Consider the following 22,043-nt stretch of genomic DNA (forward strand, 5'->3'; position numbering starts at 1 on the left):
ATGAAATGGCTACACACACTTTACTACCCCTGTTAAATGAAATGGCTAACGTAGTTCTGTTTTAACAGATAATCCCATTTTCATGCAGTGAGTAGAGGTGCACAGTCCTACTATTTACTACTTAGCCACTCTGAAAGTTTAATTAGCGTTGTCTAACTTTTATGCAGTTTGCATTATGAGTCCACCTTCTGTGTTTATTTGGACTGGTCTACAGACTCTCTTCAGCCTTGAGCCAGATCAGAGACTAAAAAAATGCACCATAAGTGACACAATTTTGGGTATGTCAACACTAATATTAAATAGTATTATAAGATGAGCAGAAGCACATCTTCACGAGGAGGCAGCACAGAGGTCTTCAAAGTAAGTTTCCCGCTGGCATTATGGAAGGGAGTCCAGGATGAAATTGTTCAAGTCCTTTCTGTTTTATGGCTAATTGTATTTCCCTGTGTAGTTTTTATTGTAGAATTATACAAAAATTTAGTCACAGTGGTGAGTTGTGGTCAGCTATTTGAAGATATGAATTTCATTCATTTTTTGTTCAATTTAACATCCAGGTGAGGATTCTTTATGCCTGTGGTTTCAGTGTTCTGTTGGCCAGCTATACGCACTCAGCTGTAGACAACATCTTGCTTAAACTGGCAAAACATAAAGTTGGCTTCCTACGTTTGGGGCGATTGCAAAAGGTCCATCCTGATATCCGCCGCTACACAGAAGATGAGATATGCAGAAATAAAGCAATAAAATCTCTTGCTGAACTAGAAGAACTGTACAATAGCCAGGTAAGTTATAAGAAGTTTAAAATTGATTGGAGTTGATGTTTCTGGAAACACAGTGGTGAAATATTTTGGGTCAGTGTAAATCTGTCTTTGAAGATTATCTGGAGTGGGTACCCATTGGGGCTTCTGATATCCCTTGTGTGGCACAAATCTTGCATATCTCTTATCTTCCACATTTCCTGGCACTACATGCTCTGATGACCAATACTTTTTAGGAGGTGCATGTATATCCCCTTGCTTCCCATGTCCTTTCTCCTGCTTATTCATTTTGAATATTAATCATTGTGTAGCAGTGGAGGTTTCCCATGTTCATTACCTAAAATGTATAAAACACACAAGTGCAGCTTTGGCTATCGATTCAAAAATGAGGACCTGCACTGTTTGTAACTTGTTTCGGCACACATTGTTAAAAGCGATAACAAATGCCAGCATTTCAACCCAGCTACCTAAAGGAAAAAATAAGAGAACTTGAGGCCCGCATCACTGCTTTGGAGATTTAAGACTACAGCTGCTGAAAAGAAGATGTTATGTGATCCTATCTCGCCTACATTCTAACTGATGGGTTTGCCAAAGAAGTCTCTTATTGGCTGAGCTTACTATATCCCAGGATGCACCACTACCAGTCCCCCAGATCTCGTTTGCCGCTTTCCTGCGAAGACGTGGTCTCGAGCTGGCTGGGCTGAGTAGTTATTTTAACTAACTTTTTCTGTCAGTTTTTTGCTGTTTTTTGTCTCAAAAGCTGTTTTAACGGCTCTCATTGTGTGTGTTTGGATTGTTGAAGACTTGTTGTGTGATTGGGTTGAGTTTGATTTGGCCCCTTCATCTAGGGCCTTCGGTCAGTCAACCTTCTATAACCTTACAGGGTTTTCATAGTTCCCTGTCATTTGCTCTTAGCGATAACTGTAAACCTATATTTAGGTTTGTCAATCAGTAATTGTATTTTTCCTGTCAAAGTTACTGAAATTGTCTACCATAATGTCTCAGACTCCTAGGCCTTGGGCTTTAAAAATGTACAAAATGTAGTTTCAAAATGTCTATCACAGACGATCACTCGCTCTGTGTGTATTGTTTGGGTGCAAAACACTTACAGGAGTCATGCAGCGTATGTCACGCTTTTTCCTCAAGGGTCCTCCAGGAGAGGAAAAATAAATTGATTCTTAAGGGTTAATTAAACCTTCCTTTGAAGAAGCCTTGGCATCCTCTCCTTCTCCGCTAAAAAGAAAGGGCGTCGGTTCCGACCAGTCCGTCGGATCCGACCGCCAAGAGACATAGGCAGGCCTCTCCTTCGCTCCAAGGACTTGGGCCGAGGGTCTGCCTCGATGCCACCAGTATCGACTCCTCTGGCTTCGGAGCCGATGGCTGGGGCATCGAGGCGGCTCCACTGGTCTCGGAGCCGACAAGGGTCGCCGCTCAGACACTTCCTCCTCGGCGTCCACCTCGGCACCGATGGAATCTGGTGTGTGTATTCCTTCGATAGTCATCGAGTCACCTCGGGCGGTCCCCTAGTCCCTTGGGGCCGTTGGAGAGGCAACCCGTTCTGTTTCCTCTCGGTCTGAGGATGTCAGATTCTGATATAGACAGGGTGCTCCAAAGACTGTTCCAGTCCCCAGTCTTCCAAAAATTTGTTTGGTTCCGACCCAGTTGGCTTCGATGACCTTGGCCCACCCCATTGCCATTCCTCCTCCGACTGCTTGAGCAGGTGCTGTTGGAGCCGGTGGAGATCTTAGGGTCGGCTCCAACCCTTACTCCAACCCGGCCTTCGGGTCCGAGTTTGGTCGCTGGACTTCTTCGGCTGGACCCAGGGTGATGTTTGGGACCTATGCTGGTTCCGAGCCTCCCTCGGTGCTTGGGACTTCCGTCGGCTATCATGGCTCGGGACCGGACACTCCCAGGATTCTGGGGTCCGGCTTTCAGAGCCATGAGGAGTCTGGCCAAGTCCTCTTCGCCATCTCTCCGGCTTTACCGGCACCTTCCCTGGGCGTGGAGACTGGGTCTTTGGCAGTTCCCTGTCCGTAGTCAGCGGAGTCCGGGGCCTGAGGTTACCCCCAGTGGGGTTCCCTCCTCCTGAGGGTTCTTCGAGTTGTCTTGAGGAACCCCAAGGAAGAGATCGCAAGAGGAAGCACGTGGACTCCCCGAGTCTATTACATCAGACACTGATCTTGATGATGCAGAGGGTCCCCCTCGGATGATGTCTCATTTGCAGACATCTTAGAGATCCTCAAACAACGAGGTGGCTGGATATCCAAACCCCTCTGCTGATGAGTCAGTGCTCCTCAAGGCCTTTGGGGCTCAGCCCTCCGCCTCCTGGGTGTCTCCGCCCTTGACGAGCTTCTGGATTTAGTTTGTCAAGGGGCGGGGAACATCCAGATACCGTGGAACCAGTCCCTTCTCGTCCAAATAAATTTTTGTCTGCTCCCCCCGAGGAGGAGTTCCTCACTATAGGCGTGGCTGTAGATGCCATGGTGGTGGCATCTGCTACACAACAGGACGTGGCAGAGGCTTCAACGTCCATCCATCCTCCTAATAAGGAGTCTAGGAGTATGGACAGGGAAGCGCCCCTGACTTCAGCGGCCTTTACTTTAAGGTCTCTGAATTATTTGGCACATTTTACCAGGCTTCAGAGGGATCTGGTCAAGGAGTTGTCAGATTCCCTCTCGGGTAACCTACCTGAGCAGCTAGCCCAGTCGGTTAGCTCTCAGTTGGCTATCCTTACGTCAATTTCTAACTCGTCCATGAGGCTCATTTCCTATGCGGCCGAAGGGGCAGGCACAGGCGTGGCTCTACGGAGACAAGCCTGGCTCCGCTTGTGTCAGTTCGGAGGCCTTCAAGTCTTCCTTCGCGCTCCCTTTGATGGGTCCTCCTTGTTTGGACCCAAGGTTAAAGACACCCTTACCGCTGTGAGCAAGAGGGAAAAACTTTATCTTATTCCACTCCCTTCGGCCTTACCCCAAGGCTAAAGGAGGGGAAAATGTGGTTCCAAATCTCGTAAGTTTTCTCCCAACAGCAGGAAGATTCCCTTCCAGAGGCAGAGGACGGGAAATTTTTCAGGAGACGCCGTCCAGAGGCGCAGAGGGCCCGCAATTCTGGAGAAGTCCTTTCGTGGCTCTTCAGCCTCCCCATGAGGGATTGCCCGGCTGTGCTGCTCGAGCCAGTCGGGTGTCGTTTGCCAAGCACCTAAAAGCCTGGGAGTCAATCACTCAGGACAGATGGGTGCTTGGATCATTGCCGGAGGTTACACCATCCCATTCACATACTCGCCCCCACCGTCCAAAAGAATCCCGGACCCACCACCCAGTCAAAGGGAAATGGCAGCGCTTTAAAGCTGCTAGAAAAGGAGTCATCCAACCGGTCCCCACAGACCAGATCGGATCAGGAAATTACTCCAGGTTCTTTTTAGTGCCAAAGACAGGGACCTGAGACCAATATTGGATCTCAGCAGACTGAACCAATCCGTCCACGAAATCCAAATTCGAATGGTCACGTTACAATCCATTCTCCCATTGTTGGAGAAGGATGTTTGGATGTGCTCCATAGACCTCAAGGACGCCTATTATCACATACCGATACATCAGGCGTCCAGGAGGTATCTTCAGCCTGGGAGTCAGTCATTACCAATTTTGCGCTCTGCCCTTTGGTCTCACCACAGCCCCCAGGGTGTTCACCAAGTGTTTGGCAGTAGTGACGGCTCACCTGAGAAGTCTTGGATTCCAAGTGTTTCCCTATCTGGACGACTGGCTCCTGACTGCCACCACCAGGCATCTACTAATGGACAACCTCAAAGCCACCATCTCCCTGGGTATTACCCTGGGGATTACATTCAATAGGTCAAAATCTGTCTTGCTGCCCTCTCAACGCCTAAAGTTCATAGGAGCAGAGATAGACTCAAGATTGATGCGCGTCTTTCTTCCTGCCGAAAGGATCCAAACTTTACAGGGCCAAGTTCAAGCTCTAATCTCGAGATCCAAAGCCCCAGCCAGGATGGTTCTACAAGTTCTGGGCTCAATGTCTGCCACGGTTCTTTTAGTCCCTCTGGCAAGATTGCACATGAGGATTCTTCAGTGGCTATTGTCAACGCAATGGTCCTTTCAGGATCTTCCCCTCAATCATCACATCATGATTACGGATATATGCAAAGGAACCTTCGCTGGTAGCGTCAGACATCCAAATTGGATCAAGGAGAACCCTTTGTGGTTCCCTCTCCAGTGGTTACCCTGACGACAGATGCCTCCCAGATAGGGTGGGGGGGGCATTGTCTGGGCAGGCTAGTTCAGGGCTCCTGGCTTCCAGACAAAGCTCTTCTCCACATCAATGTGTTGGAGATGAGGGCTGTACTTCTATCCCTACAAGCCTTACACAAGTTTCTTCCTCAGGGCATCATCGCCATCCACACAGACAACATGTCGGTGGTTTGGTATCTGAACAAACAAGGAGGGACCAGATCATATCCCCTTTGCAGAGAGGCCATGAGAGTGTGGGAATGGGCTGTAGCTACCAACCGCTTCTTGGTAGCGACCCACATCCCGGGAAAGTCAAATATATTTGCAGACAAATTGAGCAGGACAATTCTCTCTCCTCACGAGTGGTCTCTAAACCACACAGTAGCAGCTCAGGTTTTCAGGAGATGGGGGCACCTATTTGCAACTCCACTTAACACCAAGTGCCAAAGGTTCTTCTCCTTGATCCCACATCAGGGAGTACCAGCTATGGATGCTCTAGCACAACCTTGGCCAACAGGGCTACTTTATGCCTTTCCTCCAATTCCACTTCTCCCCAAAGTTATTCAAAAAGCTTCTCAATTGGGGTCCTCAATGATACTGATTGCCCCATACTGGCCTCGTCAGGTATGGTTTCCTTACCTGAAGAAGCATGCAGTGGACGATCCGTGGACTTTAGACCTAATTCCGGACTTGCTAATCCATCAGTCGGGACATCGGCACCAGTCCCTTCAATCTTTGAAATTGACAGCTTGGCTCCTCCACTTCCGACTTTAGTTAGAAGGCACACACTAGATCCGGAAGTTGTTCACATTTTATCTTCGGCCCACAAACCCACCACTAACAAATTGTACCTCAGTAAGTGGAAGAGGTTTGCTATCTGGGCTCAACTCAAGGGCTTAGACCCTATCACTGCTCCTGTCCCAGAGGTTTTGAAATTCTTAACATCCCTGTTTAATCAAGGATCTTCTGTCTCAACTATTAAAGTCCAACTAGCGGCTATCTCTAAATTCCACGAATCCATGGATCCTCCTTTGATGAGCAGCAGACTATGCAAAACTTTCATTAAAGGTGCGAGCCTATTAAGACCCCCAATTTTTCATCCTGCACCTCCGTGATCTTGATTTGCATTAACATCTTCCCCTTCGAACCAGCTGCTACATGTGAGTTAAAATATCTGTCTTGGAAAACTGCCTTCTTAGTTGCAATTACTTCTGCAAGAAGAGTTTCAGAGCTTCAAGCCCTGTCTATTAAGCCACCGTACTTGATTTTCCACAAGGATAGAGTATCACTTAGGCCTAATCCATCCTTTGTCCCAAAGGTCTGTTCTAGTTTCTGTCTCCAACAATCTCTAGAGCTACCAGTTTTCTTCCAAAATTCTCCAATGAAGCAGAATACACTCTCCATAAATTGGATGTTCACAGGCAATTACGCTTCTATTTAGACAGGACTCAGCAACAGTCAGAGCAGTTGTTTGTGTCCTTCTCAGATAATAAATTGGGCCAAACCATCACAAAAGCTACTATCTCCAAATGGATCAGAGATTGCATAACCCAGGCTTATTCTTCTTGAATAAGCAACTTACAACATCTATCAAAGCTCATTCTACCAGAGCTATGGCTTATAGCTTTTCATTCCAAGCTCGCTATATCGAAATTTGTGCTGCGGCGACTTGGTCCAATCCGCACACTTTCATTTCCCACTACAAATTGGATGTGGCATGTAAAGGACGAGCTTGATTTGGTTCCACGGTACTCAGGAGTGTTTTCCAGTGAGCCACCCAGGATTCAGGTGCTAGCTGTCCCATCAGTCAGAATGTGATAGGATCACATAACATCTTTTAGTTATGTACTCACCATAACTTCAGATGTTTGGGATCCATCTCGCCACCATCTTAATACCACCCTCCTTCCCCTGCCTTGGAGATCAGAAGAAATTTTTGAGTTCTACTGTTTTATCTTGTTTCATCTGACGATGTTATATAAGCATGTGTGCATGTATGCGGACAAACTAGATCTGGGGGGACTGGTAGTGGTGCATCCTGGGATATAGTAAGCTCAGCCAATAAGAGACTTCGCTCTTTGGCATGAGCCGAGGATCCATCAGTCAGAATGTAGGCGAGATGGATCCCAAACATCTGAAGTTATGGTGAGTACATAACTAAAAGTTCCTTTATATTGAATATGTCAGTGCCAGGCATCTTGGACAAGGTAAGGGATCAGGTGTCCAGAAATTGGCGAAAATTGTCCCAGTGATGGCCTGTCAGCATTCACATGGTGCCAGCTGTGCTCTGTCATTGAATTGGCTTGTGTTCTGCATCTCATTGCATCAGCACTGACCTTCCCACATTGGAAAAGATTGTATGCACTTGGTCAGTTTATAGGAGCTAAGCCTCAGGTTGAGGGGATCAGTGTTTGAAGTCATATTTGGAAGTTCTAGTCCTGTTTCACCCCCCCCCCCCCCATTCGAGTCAGGCTCACCAGCTAGAAGAGGAGATTGTAGGTCTTTCTGTTGCAGGTAGACCTGTAAGGACTACCCAGAGTTTGAATGTATTTGCACTGTTTAATGTCTGCTTTCAGAAGAGTACGTTTGGGAGCACAGATTTATGCCTGTTACAAGCCAAGAACAAACCTCGTGGCTGTTTTGCACCTTCAGCTTGGGTCTCTCTGAATATTGAGGGCCCCTTTGTCGAACATCCAGTGTCCATGTCACTTTAGCTTGTCATTTCTAGCAACAGATGAGCTCAGGCTACCCATTCTGAAGCTAATGAGCAAGAGCTGCCTTTCCTCTCCTTCATTTTTCTTTTGGAAAGGATTGTGGTCCATGATGTCCAGAATTTCAGAGAAAGAAAAAGAACATGACCTCTGGTATAAGTAGGCCCTGCCTAACATGACTGAAACTGCAGTCTTTCATTCAGCTGGACATGGAAAACTTTCTCAGGATGTTTACCCCTCATTATTCCTTGTAATGTTCTGCTCACAACTGTCTTCTACAAATCTCCGTTTTCCCTGCCCTCCATGCTTGCCCAACCACTCAGCTACCTCCTCTTACCACTTATTCCTTCCCCATCACCAGGATCAACATCCTTCACCAGTTATTCTGTTTTCTATTCTAACTGTTCCTCTGGCAGGAAGTATAAGGGCCTTCTATACCTTTCTCTGTGGGCGTATGCATTCCTACCCATGCCTGTTATGAAGGCTGCTGAGCAGACGTCTCTTGGCAAAGCCAAGCACACTCCCCCAGCCCATAGTGCTGCGTGATGCGCACCCCTCTCCAGTAGATATCAACGTGGCATTGTACCATACTGTCTCCCTCCAAATCCAACCAAACTTGAATATTCATAATGGTTGCAGCTGATCCTGGCATGCAGTGTTTCTTTATGTTCAGCCAACATTTTATTAGTTCTATGGAATGTGTATTGCTCTCCTATTGTAATTGTGTGCTGTAGCAAACAATTGTATAGTACTCCCAGATTTCACTGTTTCATTTATTCTACCTTGCCAGTCATCAAATTATTGTTATACTTAATTCATGTGCTGTTCACAGATACTAGATTATTGATCTGTACGAATCTTTAGAAGCCTAGCCATACATTCTCATGAATTATGTAGCCCTTGTATTTTAAGTGTGAATAAGCCAGAGATGAGCAAAATATTTATTGCTAGAGATATTGATCTACTGTTGTAATTTGTATTCTGTGGAGCTTTTCTCCCCAGGCATCCACTGAAAATGGGTCCACGGCCTGTTGGACTTTCCCAGTCAACAAATTTCAATAAATAAATAGATTTACATGTTTGAGACTCCAGACAGTATAGGTGTAATAAATATGGACAAGCTGTTGTAATTATTTGGTAAAGTGGTCTGAGCTCACAAAAAATTATAGTGCATTGCAGTTCTTGAGAGTAGAACTTTTGATAAGGATGTTTTAGAAAATGTTAAAAAGAAGCTTAAACAGAAAGGAAACAAAGTGCCTGCCTTTCGTTAGTCAGCTTGTAATGACTGTCAAGAAGAACTTAAAAATAAGGAAAAGTTATCTGTAGTTAGAAGTCTAAAATGTTTTTTGTTTGTCTTTTCGGCTTTTCCCGGTTAGGGGTCGCCAGAGCGGAACTCCGGTCCGCTAATGATTGGTAGTAGGTTTTTATAGTGCCGAGTTGCCAGCCCGACGCCTAAGCTTCAGCGAAGGCACGCCCATTCACGCATGTCTTTCGGAGGCCACTAGAGCACGGGGAGGACATGCAGACTCCACACAGAAGGCACTCCAGCTGAGAATCTAACAGGAGAACCTCTTGCTGTGAGGCAACAATGCTACCGCTGTACCACCGCAAAAACGCAGCTAACAGCAGCTAAAAGAACAGTAAATGTAAAGGACAAATCTGGTGGTAGCTGGGGTTTTTACCCTTTAAAACAACTAGAAAAATATAATATAATTTGACTTGATTCTTCTAATGACAATTGGCCTGATTCCTTCAGCTCCTCCCCTTTGACCATTCTGGTGCTTATGAAGCAGGTAGCCCCCCCTCTGTAGGTGAGCAGATGGGAGAGTGATTTTGAAGATGGCCCCTCTACTGTTTCCCCTGATGCTTCCCAAGTCACTTCCAGTACTTCTGCCCATACTAAAGGAGCAGTTTACAGCACTAGATTTCTACAGCAGTGATAGCATCATATTCTGATCAAATGTTAACTACCCTAGCTGATAGGGTAGACAGTTATATCCAAAACACAAGCATGCATCTTGAACAAAACATGTAGACAAGTTAAAACGATTTAGCAATAAAAGCTCCCCTTCTAAGTCAAGTACTTTAAAAAAGTTCAAAAAGTTAGTTAGTTTCCAGTTTTCATTGATGTTGAAGAATATAGGTGAAAATCACTTCCCATGCAAAATTCTGAGAATGCATCAAATTCTGATTTATCCTTTGAAGATGACACACCCATCAACAACATACCATGTGACAGTCAGATTCATCCTTTGAGGGGAGGTACCTAGTCCTGCAGCAGCCCAGGATGGTGATGTCAGACCTGCCATAAGAGTAGTACGCCTATGGACTGCAGTAGGTTTTCAGACTATTCTAGATTCTCTTCCTCCTATCTAAACACACACAGCTAAATATGCTCAAATCTAGGAAGGATATGTGCAGCTGGAAAAACCTACTATTAAAGACTTGTGAGCAGTTTTAAATGTTTCTACTTCTCCATATATTTGTGAAAAATATGGGAAAATCAGCTGTAAGAGATGATAATCCAAAACACACAGATGAAGGGTTCCTAACAGCAAGAGACGGTCATTACATCATGACCTCCAACACCTAACTGGGCAATAATTAAACAGTTGTTCAGAAAGAGAACAAATCTATTAATGTGTATCTGCAGTGCATGATAGATGCTTTTGAGGCTTTTTTCAGGGCATCCAGAGCGTACAGAAGAAGCAGGAGCCAGTGGGCTGTCCGCAGTATTTGTAAAAGGCTTATTAAGGTCTATTACTACCTATGAAAGAGTAGATTAAGAACATTTGCTCAGCTGGCCCAGTGTAGGTAGTGATGAAATTGTGAATCAAACACAGTATGTGGCAGATAATATAGTCAGAGTGAAAAAAGAACAGCCAGAGAAACTAGTAAATGTCCGTCAGCAGTTCAACACCGTCACACAGAAGAGGGTGGGGGAGGAAAAGTCCTGGATGCACATTTAAATTCTTTCCACAGCAAGCCCAAGGACAATACCTGCAAAATGTCAAAATGTTACCCCCATACACACGCACACACACTTCAGCACAGATCCAGAAATATAGGCCATTTGTTAGCCATGCTTTAATTGTGGTCAGAGTGATCATTGGCAGAGGACCTATCTTTTCAGCCTGACACTCAGCCAAATGTCCAAGCACCACCACAAGCAGAAACACACCTTCCCATTTGGAGTACCACTTGGCAGCCAACAACATGGCAGTAAGATCTTTCAGACAGCCATAAATAAGACACAGCTATTTCCTTTAGTACCAGTCAGTCATAAAGGTTCCTTTGTTAATATTGTAGAGTATAATTCTCTTCTTCCTTTCCTAGTTCACACAGCAGCAATCTAACCTGTCAGATGCAGAAAACCTCCCACTCACATGAAATCTGTTTGGGATGTGGGCGTCGCTGCAGTTCTTTGGCTTTTCCAGAGACAAAGCCTGTTCCCATTCAGTTAGGTCCATTAAAAAAGTAGCATATTTTATTGTAGGAAATACTGCCCCATTTATATATTTTAGGTAGAGATTTATTGTGTAAATTGCAATGCACTGTGTTTTGCACTCCATATGGAGTTTTCCTAGATTTTCCAAGTGAACCTTCCCCTTTGGGTCTTTATTCGGATATTTGTGCAGATGAAGACACACTTTTCAGAGTACTTGGATTCGAGCAGACTGTTGTTATGGCTGATTTGGAGGGACTTCAAATGAACCTTCCACAGCTGTGGACTACCCATGGCAATGAGGTAGGATGCATAAAAGGTGCAGAAATAGTTATTTTAAAACCTTGTGAACATCTTCCTATGTATGTTCAGTATCCCTTACTAACTGAGGCAGGGACAGGAAATGTACCTGTCATTTCTGCATTACTTCCATAAGGAATAATTGTCCTGACTAGAAGCCCATGTAATATGCCTGTTTTGCTAGTTAGAAAACTAGGCAGGAACACCTATAAGCTGTTACAAGAGTTAAGAACAGTTAATGCCATTGTAGTGCTGACTTTTCCTGTAGTACCTAACCCGGCTACAATACTAAGTTCTGTTCCCCAGCACTTTCCACCTTTTCAGTGATATTTCCTTTCTTCTCCATTCCATTTCACCAAGATAATCAGTATTTGTTTGCCTTTATATAGAAAGGACAATATTACATGGACAAGACTACCTCAATGGTATGTAGAATCACCTACTCTGTTCTTTAAAAAAATAAAAAGCAGTTTGAGAAAATTCAGTTTCTTGTGGGTCTACCTTAATACAGGTGTGCAGACAATCTGCGTTTAACTTCTGACTCTTACCCTAGCTGTAGGTAAGACACTATTTTTCTTTTAATAAAACTGTCAGAACTGGGATTTACTGTTAAAGCAAAGTTGCAGTTGTTGAAACCACAAGTTCAATACTTAGGACATGTCATTTCAGAACGCTTTCAGCAAATCTTACCATCATGCATTATTGCTATTCAAACTACATTACTCCCTGCAACATTAAAACAGTTAAGGGCTTTCCTGGGACTGACAGGTTACTGTTGACAGTAGATTTCTAATTAAGCAGTAGTAGTAAAACTGTTATTAGAATTATTAGAGAAAGAGTCCTGAGCTCTTGCTCTCGCAAGAACACCAAGCTTTTGTCCAACCAAAAACTTTGCTTTCTAACGGTGTTAATGTTGGGTTGCCTGATTATTCAGAAATTTTCTTTTTTCCTATTCTGTTGTGAAGGGAATAAAGTAGCTTTAGGATTATTGGCCCAAAGTAGAAATGATGGTTTTTAGACCTGTTTATTTCAGTATAAATCTTGATCCTTTAGCAGTAGCCCTACCCCACTGCCTTAGTTTGATCATTGTGATGACACTCATCATGAAAATGGAGGTGGTCTTAACTCTAGGGCACAAGACTTTTGCGGCAGCTCTACCCACTGTAGAAGCATTGTTACTAAGAACCAGTACGCAATATTTATCTCCTCCACAAGTTATCTAAATAGGAATCATCTTTTCTTAACCCTTCTTTGCAGATCATTAGCTGTCCACCTCTTAACCTTGCTTCTTTAATTTCTACAGTGGGTGAAGGAGAACCACATTGACTGTGTTTTTGTAATTAATCATGTGCTTCCTCCTAGATTAGATTTAAAAGATGCCCCATTAAAATACTAAGTTACTTCTGTTTGTCAATGGATCCTATGATCAAAGGGACGACAGCACATTATTAGCAGTGTTTTCCATGTTTATGGAGAACCAAGTACTGTTAACAGGACAGTTAAATGGACATGTCTGTTTAAGTAGCTAAACTTGTAGCCACTGTTGAAGCATGCACATTGGCAAAGGACAAAACAATAACAGACTCATGTTATGCTTATGAAGCAGGTCATGATTTTGAGACACTTTGGATAGAGATAGGGTACCTGACATCAACAAGGACAATTACTAAAATCTCTCTTTGTTCATGAACTGTTGAATCCACTTTTGTTACCCAGGGAAATAGCTGTGGTCAAGTCTGCCACACATAAGACAGGATTCTTACATCTGAAAAGGCAATTGTTTTGCAGGTATGGGGACTAGATAGGCTGCATTGTCTTATCCTGCTCAGGCTTCATTTTTGCAGCAGTTGCAGAAAACTAACATACCTGTTTCTTTTTAAAGGAATTGTCTTTTCAAAATCAAGGTGATGACTCCGAAAAGGTAAGGGGGATCCATGACGTTTGTAGCAACTCTCCAGACTCACTGTGGTACTATGCAGATGGGAAGCTAGTAGATCTGCACTCTTTCTAACTCATTTGATTTGGGCTTATTTACTGTCTCATTTGGGGAAAATTTTGTTAAGACAGGTTTTGACTGATTGGTATGCCTTTTACATTTTCAAAGTCATTCAGCATTTTGTAAGTACTTGTATTATGTGTTTAGAGTATAATGTGTCAGAGTGTCCCTGTCCCTACCCAGTTTAAAAAAAAAAAAAAAAACATGGGGACCTTTTTGGTATGGGCTGGGATTTCATTGAACTTCCACAGTCCCAGAAATTTAACTATGAATTTGTAATTGTAGTAGATGTGCATTCTGGATGATATGACTTTGGTCGCCAGAAGCTTTTGCAAAGGTTAATACGTAGATTTGGTGTTCCTTGTTGTATTCAGTTGGATAGAGGAACCCATTTTACAGGTTGGATCATAGAACAAGTATGTAAGGTTTTAAAAGTTATATGCAATGTTGTGGACAAGATAGGCCCCAAGCTTCAGGAATTCTTGAAATAATGAATCAGACTTTAAAAACTAGACTTGCCAGATTGTGTGAAGAAACTGATTTCAAATGGCCAGAGGCATTGCCTGTAGTTTTATTTACTATACATAGTGTAGTTAGCAGTACTGGAAAATATTCCCCACATGAAATTGTCATGGGAAGACCTATGAGAATTCCAGCAACACCCTTGCCCACAAATTTGGAGTTAGACTGTTGATGAATGTGTTTTTTATTGCAAGTGTCTTTTCTCTGTCCAGCTGCATATATACCTCAGAGATGTCCTTCATGGATGCATCTGCAGTCATAACAAGTGGGTTGTCCTGTCGTCAGGCAGCCCTGCAGTCGGCCGGATTCCAAAGTCCGGTCCGGCTGATGTCGCCTCCACACGACGCCATCTCTGTTGGCCTTCGGGTATAAAGCATCACGACCCACATTTCCTCAGTCTTTCTTGCCGCGCCCGCGCCGCAGAAAGCTGTTAGTCGGCCGGGTCGTCGGATCCAGAGATTACTTCCTCTTTCTTGCCTCAGCCCGATGTCAGAAAAAGTTAACAATTGTTTAACCTGTGGAAACAAATACCTCATAAAGATTTTTACTGTCTGCCTTGTTTAGGCCCAGCCCACGACGTAGCAGCCTGTTCGCCTGTGCCTCTTTCAACCGGTCGGAGTTTGCAGAACAGTTTTTCGGTTCTGATTTTGCGTGACATTATGCCGTCGGATCCTCCGATCCCAATCTACCAAAAAGGTTTCGGCGAAACCACGGTAAAGCAAACTGAACCGAAAACTGATCTAAGTACAGCTGAACCTATTCTTACAACTGAGGCCCCTGCTACAACTCTTGAATCGACCTCAGAAATTTTACCCACTACGGTGGTTGACTTATCAGACACCATCCCTTGGATGTCTCTACCCCAGCACGCCTCCAGCAGTCATGTCCATTAAGGCCTTCGCCAGGGCTAAAGCAGGCAAGACTACTAAAACAGTGCCTGTTAAAGCCCCCACATGCAGGGCCTCTTCTAGTTCTGAAATGGTTGGTGTGGCAGAAGAGTTAATTTCTTTAATTGGAGGATCCCAATCTCACCCAGACGGGGCCTCTCAACCCCCAGAGAAGAGAGCTAGGGCAGAGCCCCTGAGCCAGTGTCATGTGATGAATCTGCTGATGAGCCAGACATAACTGACCAGGCTCCCCCGGAGCTCCTTCCAATTTTGAAGATTCTGATGCTGAAGAATCCATTCCAGCTGCTTCCCACCAGAAGAATTCTCCTTTGGGGAAACCTTGCATGCCATGCGAGAACAGTTCCAATGGCAGCAACAGGATTTTTCAGACTCCAGAAAAGACTTAGAACCTTTCTGCACCTCCCACAGCACAGGCCCTTAGCTATACCTCCTGTTCTCTGTGGTGGATGATGCTTTCAATGATGTTTTCCAGATTCTTTACCCCAGCCCCTGCCAAACCAGACAGATTTTACAGGGTGCCAGATACTCATCACCACCTTTACAAGGCCCCACTTGCAGACCCAGAAACTATATCCCAGGGTCCCAAGGCAGTAGCCACACCACAGCTAAAACCCTATTCCTTCTGAAAGGGAAGCAAGGTCATTAGACAGATGGGGTAAAAGGTCTACACTTCAGCTACTCTCTCAGCTAGAGCTTTAAACTGTCAGTTTCACATGATACAATACCAAGAGTTTATGCTTGATCAGTTAACTAAAAACTAACCACTGATGAATCTCTTGATAAGAAATATGTATTAGAGATGGTAAATAACATACAACAGGTTAGCAACCATTCCTTAAAATGTGGCTATGATGCACTGGAGGCTTCATTTAGATCAGCCATGACAGGCACAGTGATAAGAAGGCATGCATGGCTAAAGGAACAAGCTTTACCGGATCATGTTAAAGCCAAGTTGCTAGATGCTCCTATGGACAAGACAAGTTTGTTTGGTACACCTGCCCAGCAGGTTATGAAGAAAATGGAAGAAAAGGCAAAATCTGTTCAAACTGTTAAAGATTTCTTGCAGGTTCAACCCCAAGGTTTAGCAGGAACTGGCCTGCCAAAATTGGTCCTTTCCTGACTCCACAAAATTTCAAAGGCAGGAATAGACGTTCCAGCGGCAGAAACCAATCCAGAGGGGGTGCCTACAGAGGACGACAGTGGCAAGGTAACAACAGAGGCACAGACACAGCCACTGCCACTACATCAGCACAACCACAGTGACGGAACAAATAGCAGCTCCTCTAAGCTAACCTTATTTTCAAAGAACTGGCACTACATAACAAAAGACAAGTGGATTTTACAAACCATAGAACAAGGTCACCAGTTTCACTTCCACACTTTACCAGTCAAAAGAGGAATGCCAAATCTACCTCCAAATCAAAAAAGAGAGGCTCTACGCCAGATAATGGAGTTAGCAAACATGAGAGCTGTGGAAAGAGTGCCAACAGCAGAGCAAGGAAAGGGTTCTATTCCAGACTATTCCTAGTTCCAAGAAAGGAAAAAGTTGGAGAGTCCACCTTATATACATACATCATTGTCCCAAAATTCAAAATGCTGACCCTACAGCAACTTCTTCCCATGCTGGGCAAGGAGTCTTGGCTGGTAACTCTAGATCTCAAGGAGGCATACCTGCACCAATCTGCAGAAGATACCTCAGATTTCTTGCAGGATCAGAGCACTATCAATTCTCAGCATTGCCCTTTGGCTTATCTACTGCGCCCAGAGTATTCACAAAATGCCTGGCATCAGTTTGCAGACTACAGGAATTCAAATTTACCCATACCTGCACGACTGCCTGCTACAAAGGGACAACAAAAGCAAGCTGACAACAGATTTACAAAGGGTCATTTACTTGCTACAAGGACTGGGATACACAGTCAATTTACAAAAGTCAAGGCTGATACCATCCCTAACAAGGACATTCTTATTGGACACAGTACAACAAATGGCATTCCTGACTACAGAAAAACAGAGAACTTCCTCTTTACTTCTTGGCACTATCAAAACTGAACAAGTTAACAGCAAGAAAAGTTCTGCAGGCCTTGGGCTTCATGGCATCATGCATAATCTTGGTCCCATTTGCCAGACTACATATGAGGAAACTACAGGTACCCCTAAAATTTATGGTCCCAACACAGACACAGTCTAGAAACAGAAATTCCACTAATTCCATGCTTAAAACAGGAGTTCCTATGGTGGGCTCAGGCATGCCAGTCAAACCCAGGCCTACCCTTCGCAGATGTCAAACCAAGCCAGACCATCACAACAGACGCCATGCTGGACAAATCGTGCAAGGATTGTGGACACAGGATCAACTTCACCTGCACATCAATCTAAAAGAAATGCTGGCAGTAAAACTGGCAATCAAAAGTTCAAACCATTTCTCAGAGGGGCCAGTTGATGATGGGACAGACAACACCACAGTCATGTGGTACATCAACAAACAGGAGGCACTCATTCATACCCCTATGCAGAATGACCTTGGAGCTGTGGACCCTGGCACTCAGCTACAACATTCAGTTACAGGCAATATTTGTACCGGAAAAGACAATACTCTAGCAGACATATTAAGCAGAACCAGAAGCTGCACCCGACATCTTCAAGACCATCTCAAAGAAATGGGAATGCCACAGATAGACCTATTATCACCTCTCAATCACCAGCTCAAAAATTCTGCACAAGGACATTCCACCCACTAGCATGGAAGGTGGACTCACTCTCCTTCAACTGGAAAGGCCTAACAGCATATGCATTCCCACCTCTTCCTTTGTTACACAAGGTACTACTAAAAATCAAGGAAGAACGCCCAGGATAATCCTGATAGCTCCAAACTGGCCAAGACAACACTGGTACCCACTACTGAAGAGCATGTCTCGAACAATATGTGGCCAATACCCTGATGCCTTTGATGTTAACTCAGAACAACTACAGCATCATACATCCAAACCTAAAACGCTGCAACTGACTGCATGGAACATCACATAGCAGCAGCTAATCCAGAACTTTCCCAAAGAGTTAAAGACATTATTCTTGAAGCAGACCTTCAACAAGAAGGAACTGTGCCGGAAAAAGGAAAAGGTATGTCATTTGGAGTGAAAGAGGAAAAGATGTGTCAAACATAGATATGCCTAACATTCTGGAGTATCTGGCAACTTCTTCATTCAGGCCTGTCCTACTCCTCCATCAAGATACATGCATCAGCTATTTCAGCAGAATACAGCTTTGATCCACCTGTTTTTCGCACCTTTGCTTCAGGCAGTTCCTCAGAGGAATCAAGAATGTAAAACCAGCAACAGCAGACCTACAACACCTGTCATGTCAGCAAGGAGGGTTTCAGAACTACAGGCCTTAATGGCAGTGCAACCCTTCCTAATCTTCCACCAAGATAGAGTGTCCATGAGGACTAATCCAAGGTGGTATCCAGAGTGTCTTTAAACCAGGCAATCCACCTACCTACCTTCTTTCCCAACCCACAAAACAGAGGGAAAGAATACTGCATACCTTGGATGTACATAGACATACTTGGACAGAACAAAAAATAGCAGAAAGACTGACCAACTTTTGTAGCCTATGCAACAGGAAGGGAAGGAAAAGCTATTTCCAAACAGACAATCTCCAAATGGATAGGAAATTCTTCCATGGAAAACCAATTCCACAGAACATAAGACCTCATTCAGCCACTACCACAGCCTTCTTACGAGGAGTGGCAACCAAAGACATTATTGAGGCGGCTACTTTGACCTCCGGCATACATTTGCCAAGCATTATAATTTGCCTCTATATTCCAGATCCCGAGCAGGGTTTGCCACTGCTGTACTGCAGGATCCTAAACACACCATAATCTACTTTTATCCTCCTCCCTAGTTGGCTATGGTATTCTAGACTGCAGATGCATCCATGAAGGACATAGTACAGTTTTGTACCTACCATAAATGTAGATGTCCGAACTGGATAGCATCTGCAGTCAGGATTACCCTCCTCCTTCCCTCTGTGGTACTCCTAGGGTGTTTACCCTCCTAATAGCTAGCTGTTGGGGAGTCTTTATGGTGTATTTGTTTGTATATATGTACATATATGCTTATTGTTGTGTTTACTCTATCTATTTGGAAACATTGGCATCTATCCAAATTTTAGCCTGCAAGAGGGCTACTGGCATCTGGGGCAAGAAACACTCAGGAAAATGGCGTTGGCTGATGCCTTTATACCTGAAGGCCAACAGAGATGACGGCTGCCTGACGACAGGACAACCCACTTGTTATGACTGCAGATGCTATCCAGTTCGGACATCTACATTTATGGTAGGTACAAAACTGTACTTTATAGAAGCTCAACAGTAGCCCAGTCCAACCTCCTATTCTGATGTTTCAGCAGAGGACCTTGTATTCATTAGTACATTTTCAACAAGAACCACTACAGCCATTCGATGTGAGGGAGCACCATGGGTTTGTGTCGCCTGACAAGAAAGTCATCCCTAGTGATGGATATCAATGATATGCCAATGAAGTCATTGCATTTGTTGAAGATGAACCTACCATATCTCACACCAGAAGAAAAAACAAGAAAACCAGCTAATCCAGAAGTAAGACCTAATGATTCAGCAAAGCCATCGTGGTCAGAAATAAGGCTTAATGATTCTTCAACATCCACAGTGTTATAGGAGGTGAGGTTTAATGATCCAACAGAGTCATCTGTAATGGACACTGAGTGAAACTGGCCCAAGATCCGGGCAGTGATTCACGTGACCAAGTGTGATATGCAGAAGTTCAACCAGTTCAGAATTTAGGATGGAGTTTGTTTGGGAACTGATGCTATATTGACTTACAAAAAGAAAGTTTATTATCCATGTTTGCAAATCTTTGAGAACTCTCTCCAGATGTAATCTTCTCAATATTCATATGGTACTTATCTTTTTATTGCATTTTCTTCTTTCGTCAGGAGCCATCGGAGATGTAAGTACTGAACGTTTTTTTGTTTTTTTTTATCAGAAATAAGCATTTAACCAAAAAACAATAGAGATTTGTTAAAAATGAGCAGAGAACACCAGACTGGCATCCCAAGTTTAACACTTTCTCTGTTGCACTGTATATGTATGCAAAGACAATGAATATTATTAACCATAGGGTGTGTGTACATACACCAACTGCATATTGTGGGGGGATATTCCTTTGTTTCCAGTACCAGTGACTAATGAAGAAATACTTAGTATAATCTTTTTAACCAGAAATTGGAAAGGTAAGCATAATTCTTTGCATACTACTACCCTCTTTAAACTGGTTCCACTTCAATTATATGTGATTAAAAGGACATACCTCTTATGTTAAAACTGGGATGTCGGATGGAGCAACTGCAGTTAACACGTAATATATGTGATGGGTCTGGAGGGTTGGATATGGCAGCGTTACATGAGTTTTATTATAACTGTGGAGATCAAGCTTATCCCTTGTTTCCAATCAAATGTTTGGGATGTTGTTACATAGATCATGTGTTATTCCAGTTTAGTATACAGAGATTTTTCCTAGTGGGAAAAATCAGTGCTCACTAAAAGAGGGAGGCAAAGGACATTAAAAATCTAGTCTGGAAGATAGTTGTTTCCTTAGTTTACCCTCACAGCATAGAAAAGACTGCATTTAAAGGCCTGGCAGGCATGGATCTCGGTGATGGTATTATTTCAGGAGTGGGAATCCTGCCCGCTTATGGGACAATAAAGCCAGTCTGGGAGTTGAGAAAACTGCTTAAACTATTAGAAATATTAAGCAATGCTAGATTTGAATCAGTAAATCAGATTACAGTTGAAATGACTGCCATGTGCAGTGTTGTGTTGCAGAACAGAATGGCACTTGATTTTACCCTTTGCTTCTGTGGGTGGCACACACGTACTTATAAAAACAGAAAGTTGCTCGTTTACTCCTGGTAACAAAAATGCCATTCACAGTCACCTAGAAATAGTACAAAAGATTGCGGTGCTGTCTCATGCAAAAGGAGCTGACGGCTCTCAATGGGCATAGATAACTAATTTGTTTTCTGGATGGGGAAAGAAGTGTATTGAAATTTTTTATGTTGATTACAATAATCATTAGTCTTGTAGTTATTTTATTCCTGTGCAAAATGTTAATTGTAAAGCTTCTAGAAGCTTGAAAAGTATCAAATTGCAGGTTGTGCTTATTAAAAATAGAATAGAAACATTACCAGTGACCACAGTTGAAGAAAATCATGATGAAGTAGAGAATGGTGAGGAAAATGTATTCAATTTTGGACAGATATCATAGTTTGGGACAGGAGTTGAAACTGAAAAATATTTAAAGTGACTTTGTCCATCATGCATAAGCATCTGTTTATTACTCACCAAACCATATTTTTTAACATCTGTGTAAGCATTGTGCATGTCAATGTCAGAAAGAAAAGGCATACGATGAATGTCTGATAGCATGTTAAAAAGTGTCTACCCATTTGAAAACCTGCTGATCTGATGTTGTTAATCTTCATTCATTCCTTTCTGATAGGTTATCAGTTCCGTCCTCGGAACCGAGCTGGCCATATATCAAGCTTGCGTCAGCCAAAAACTCTCAAGCCAAGATCCTACCCAGAATGCTCTGCTCCCCGTTACACCAGATCTAGTCTGCCACGTTCCTGTACAGCCGTGTCAAGCCACTCTCTCTCAGCTAAGTGAATAATTTTTGAAAGTTTATATATTGTTACTACTTTAAAAGTTTTTCAATCGGTTACTTTTATTATTCTCCTACCCTATCATATCTTTAAGACTGTCTCCCTTTAGTTTCTTTCCCTTTATTACCCTTTTCTTACCTTTGAGGTAATTCTTCATTACCATAGTTGGTAATTATTCCTTCTTTCTTTCTCTTCTTACCCTTTTGGGTAGCCTTTCTTATTCTTGGTACTGTCGTTCTTCTCCATCATTATGTCGGACAAGAAAAGTAGTGTTGGTTTTAAACAGTGTAAGGATTGTGACCGTAAGTTACTGCTTTCCAATGGCTATGACTTATGTGTCTGTTGTTTCAGTATCTCCCACCTTACTGTGGATCCCCCGTGTGGGAGTTGTAGAAATTTTTCGACCAGGACTATTAACGAGAGAAAGAACAATTTAATCCTGAAAGATGGTCTCAAATCTCCT

The 22,043-nt window shown here is 43.4% G+C and overlaps 1 protein-coding gene across 2 annotated transcripts in view; it reads left to right on the forward strand.

The window, feature by feature from the left end:
* Positions 1–22,043, forward strand: part of DNA2 (DNA replication helicase/nuclease 2) — a 1,108,563-nt gene that overhangs the window by 570,535 nt on the left and 515,985 nt on the right. For both annotated transcript variants that reach the window (XM_044056952.1, XM_044056951.1), the window contains exon 15: positions 555–779. In XM_044056952.1, the coding sequence (XP_043912887.1) occupies positions 555–779 (225 nt within the window). The remainder of the gene's footprint in view (positions 1–554; positions 780–22,043) is intronic.

The sequence above is a fragment of the Protopterus annectens genome, chromosome 14.part0 (assembly GCF_019279795.1).
Source record: "Protopterus annectens isolate FY-2018-M chromosome 14.part0, PAN1.0, whole genome shotgun sequence".
NCBI classification, from domain to species: domain Eukaryota; kingdom Metazoa; phylum Chordata; order Ceratodontiformes; family Protopteridae; genus Protopterus; species Protopterus annectens.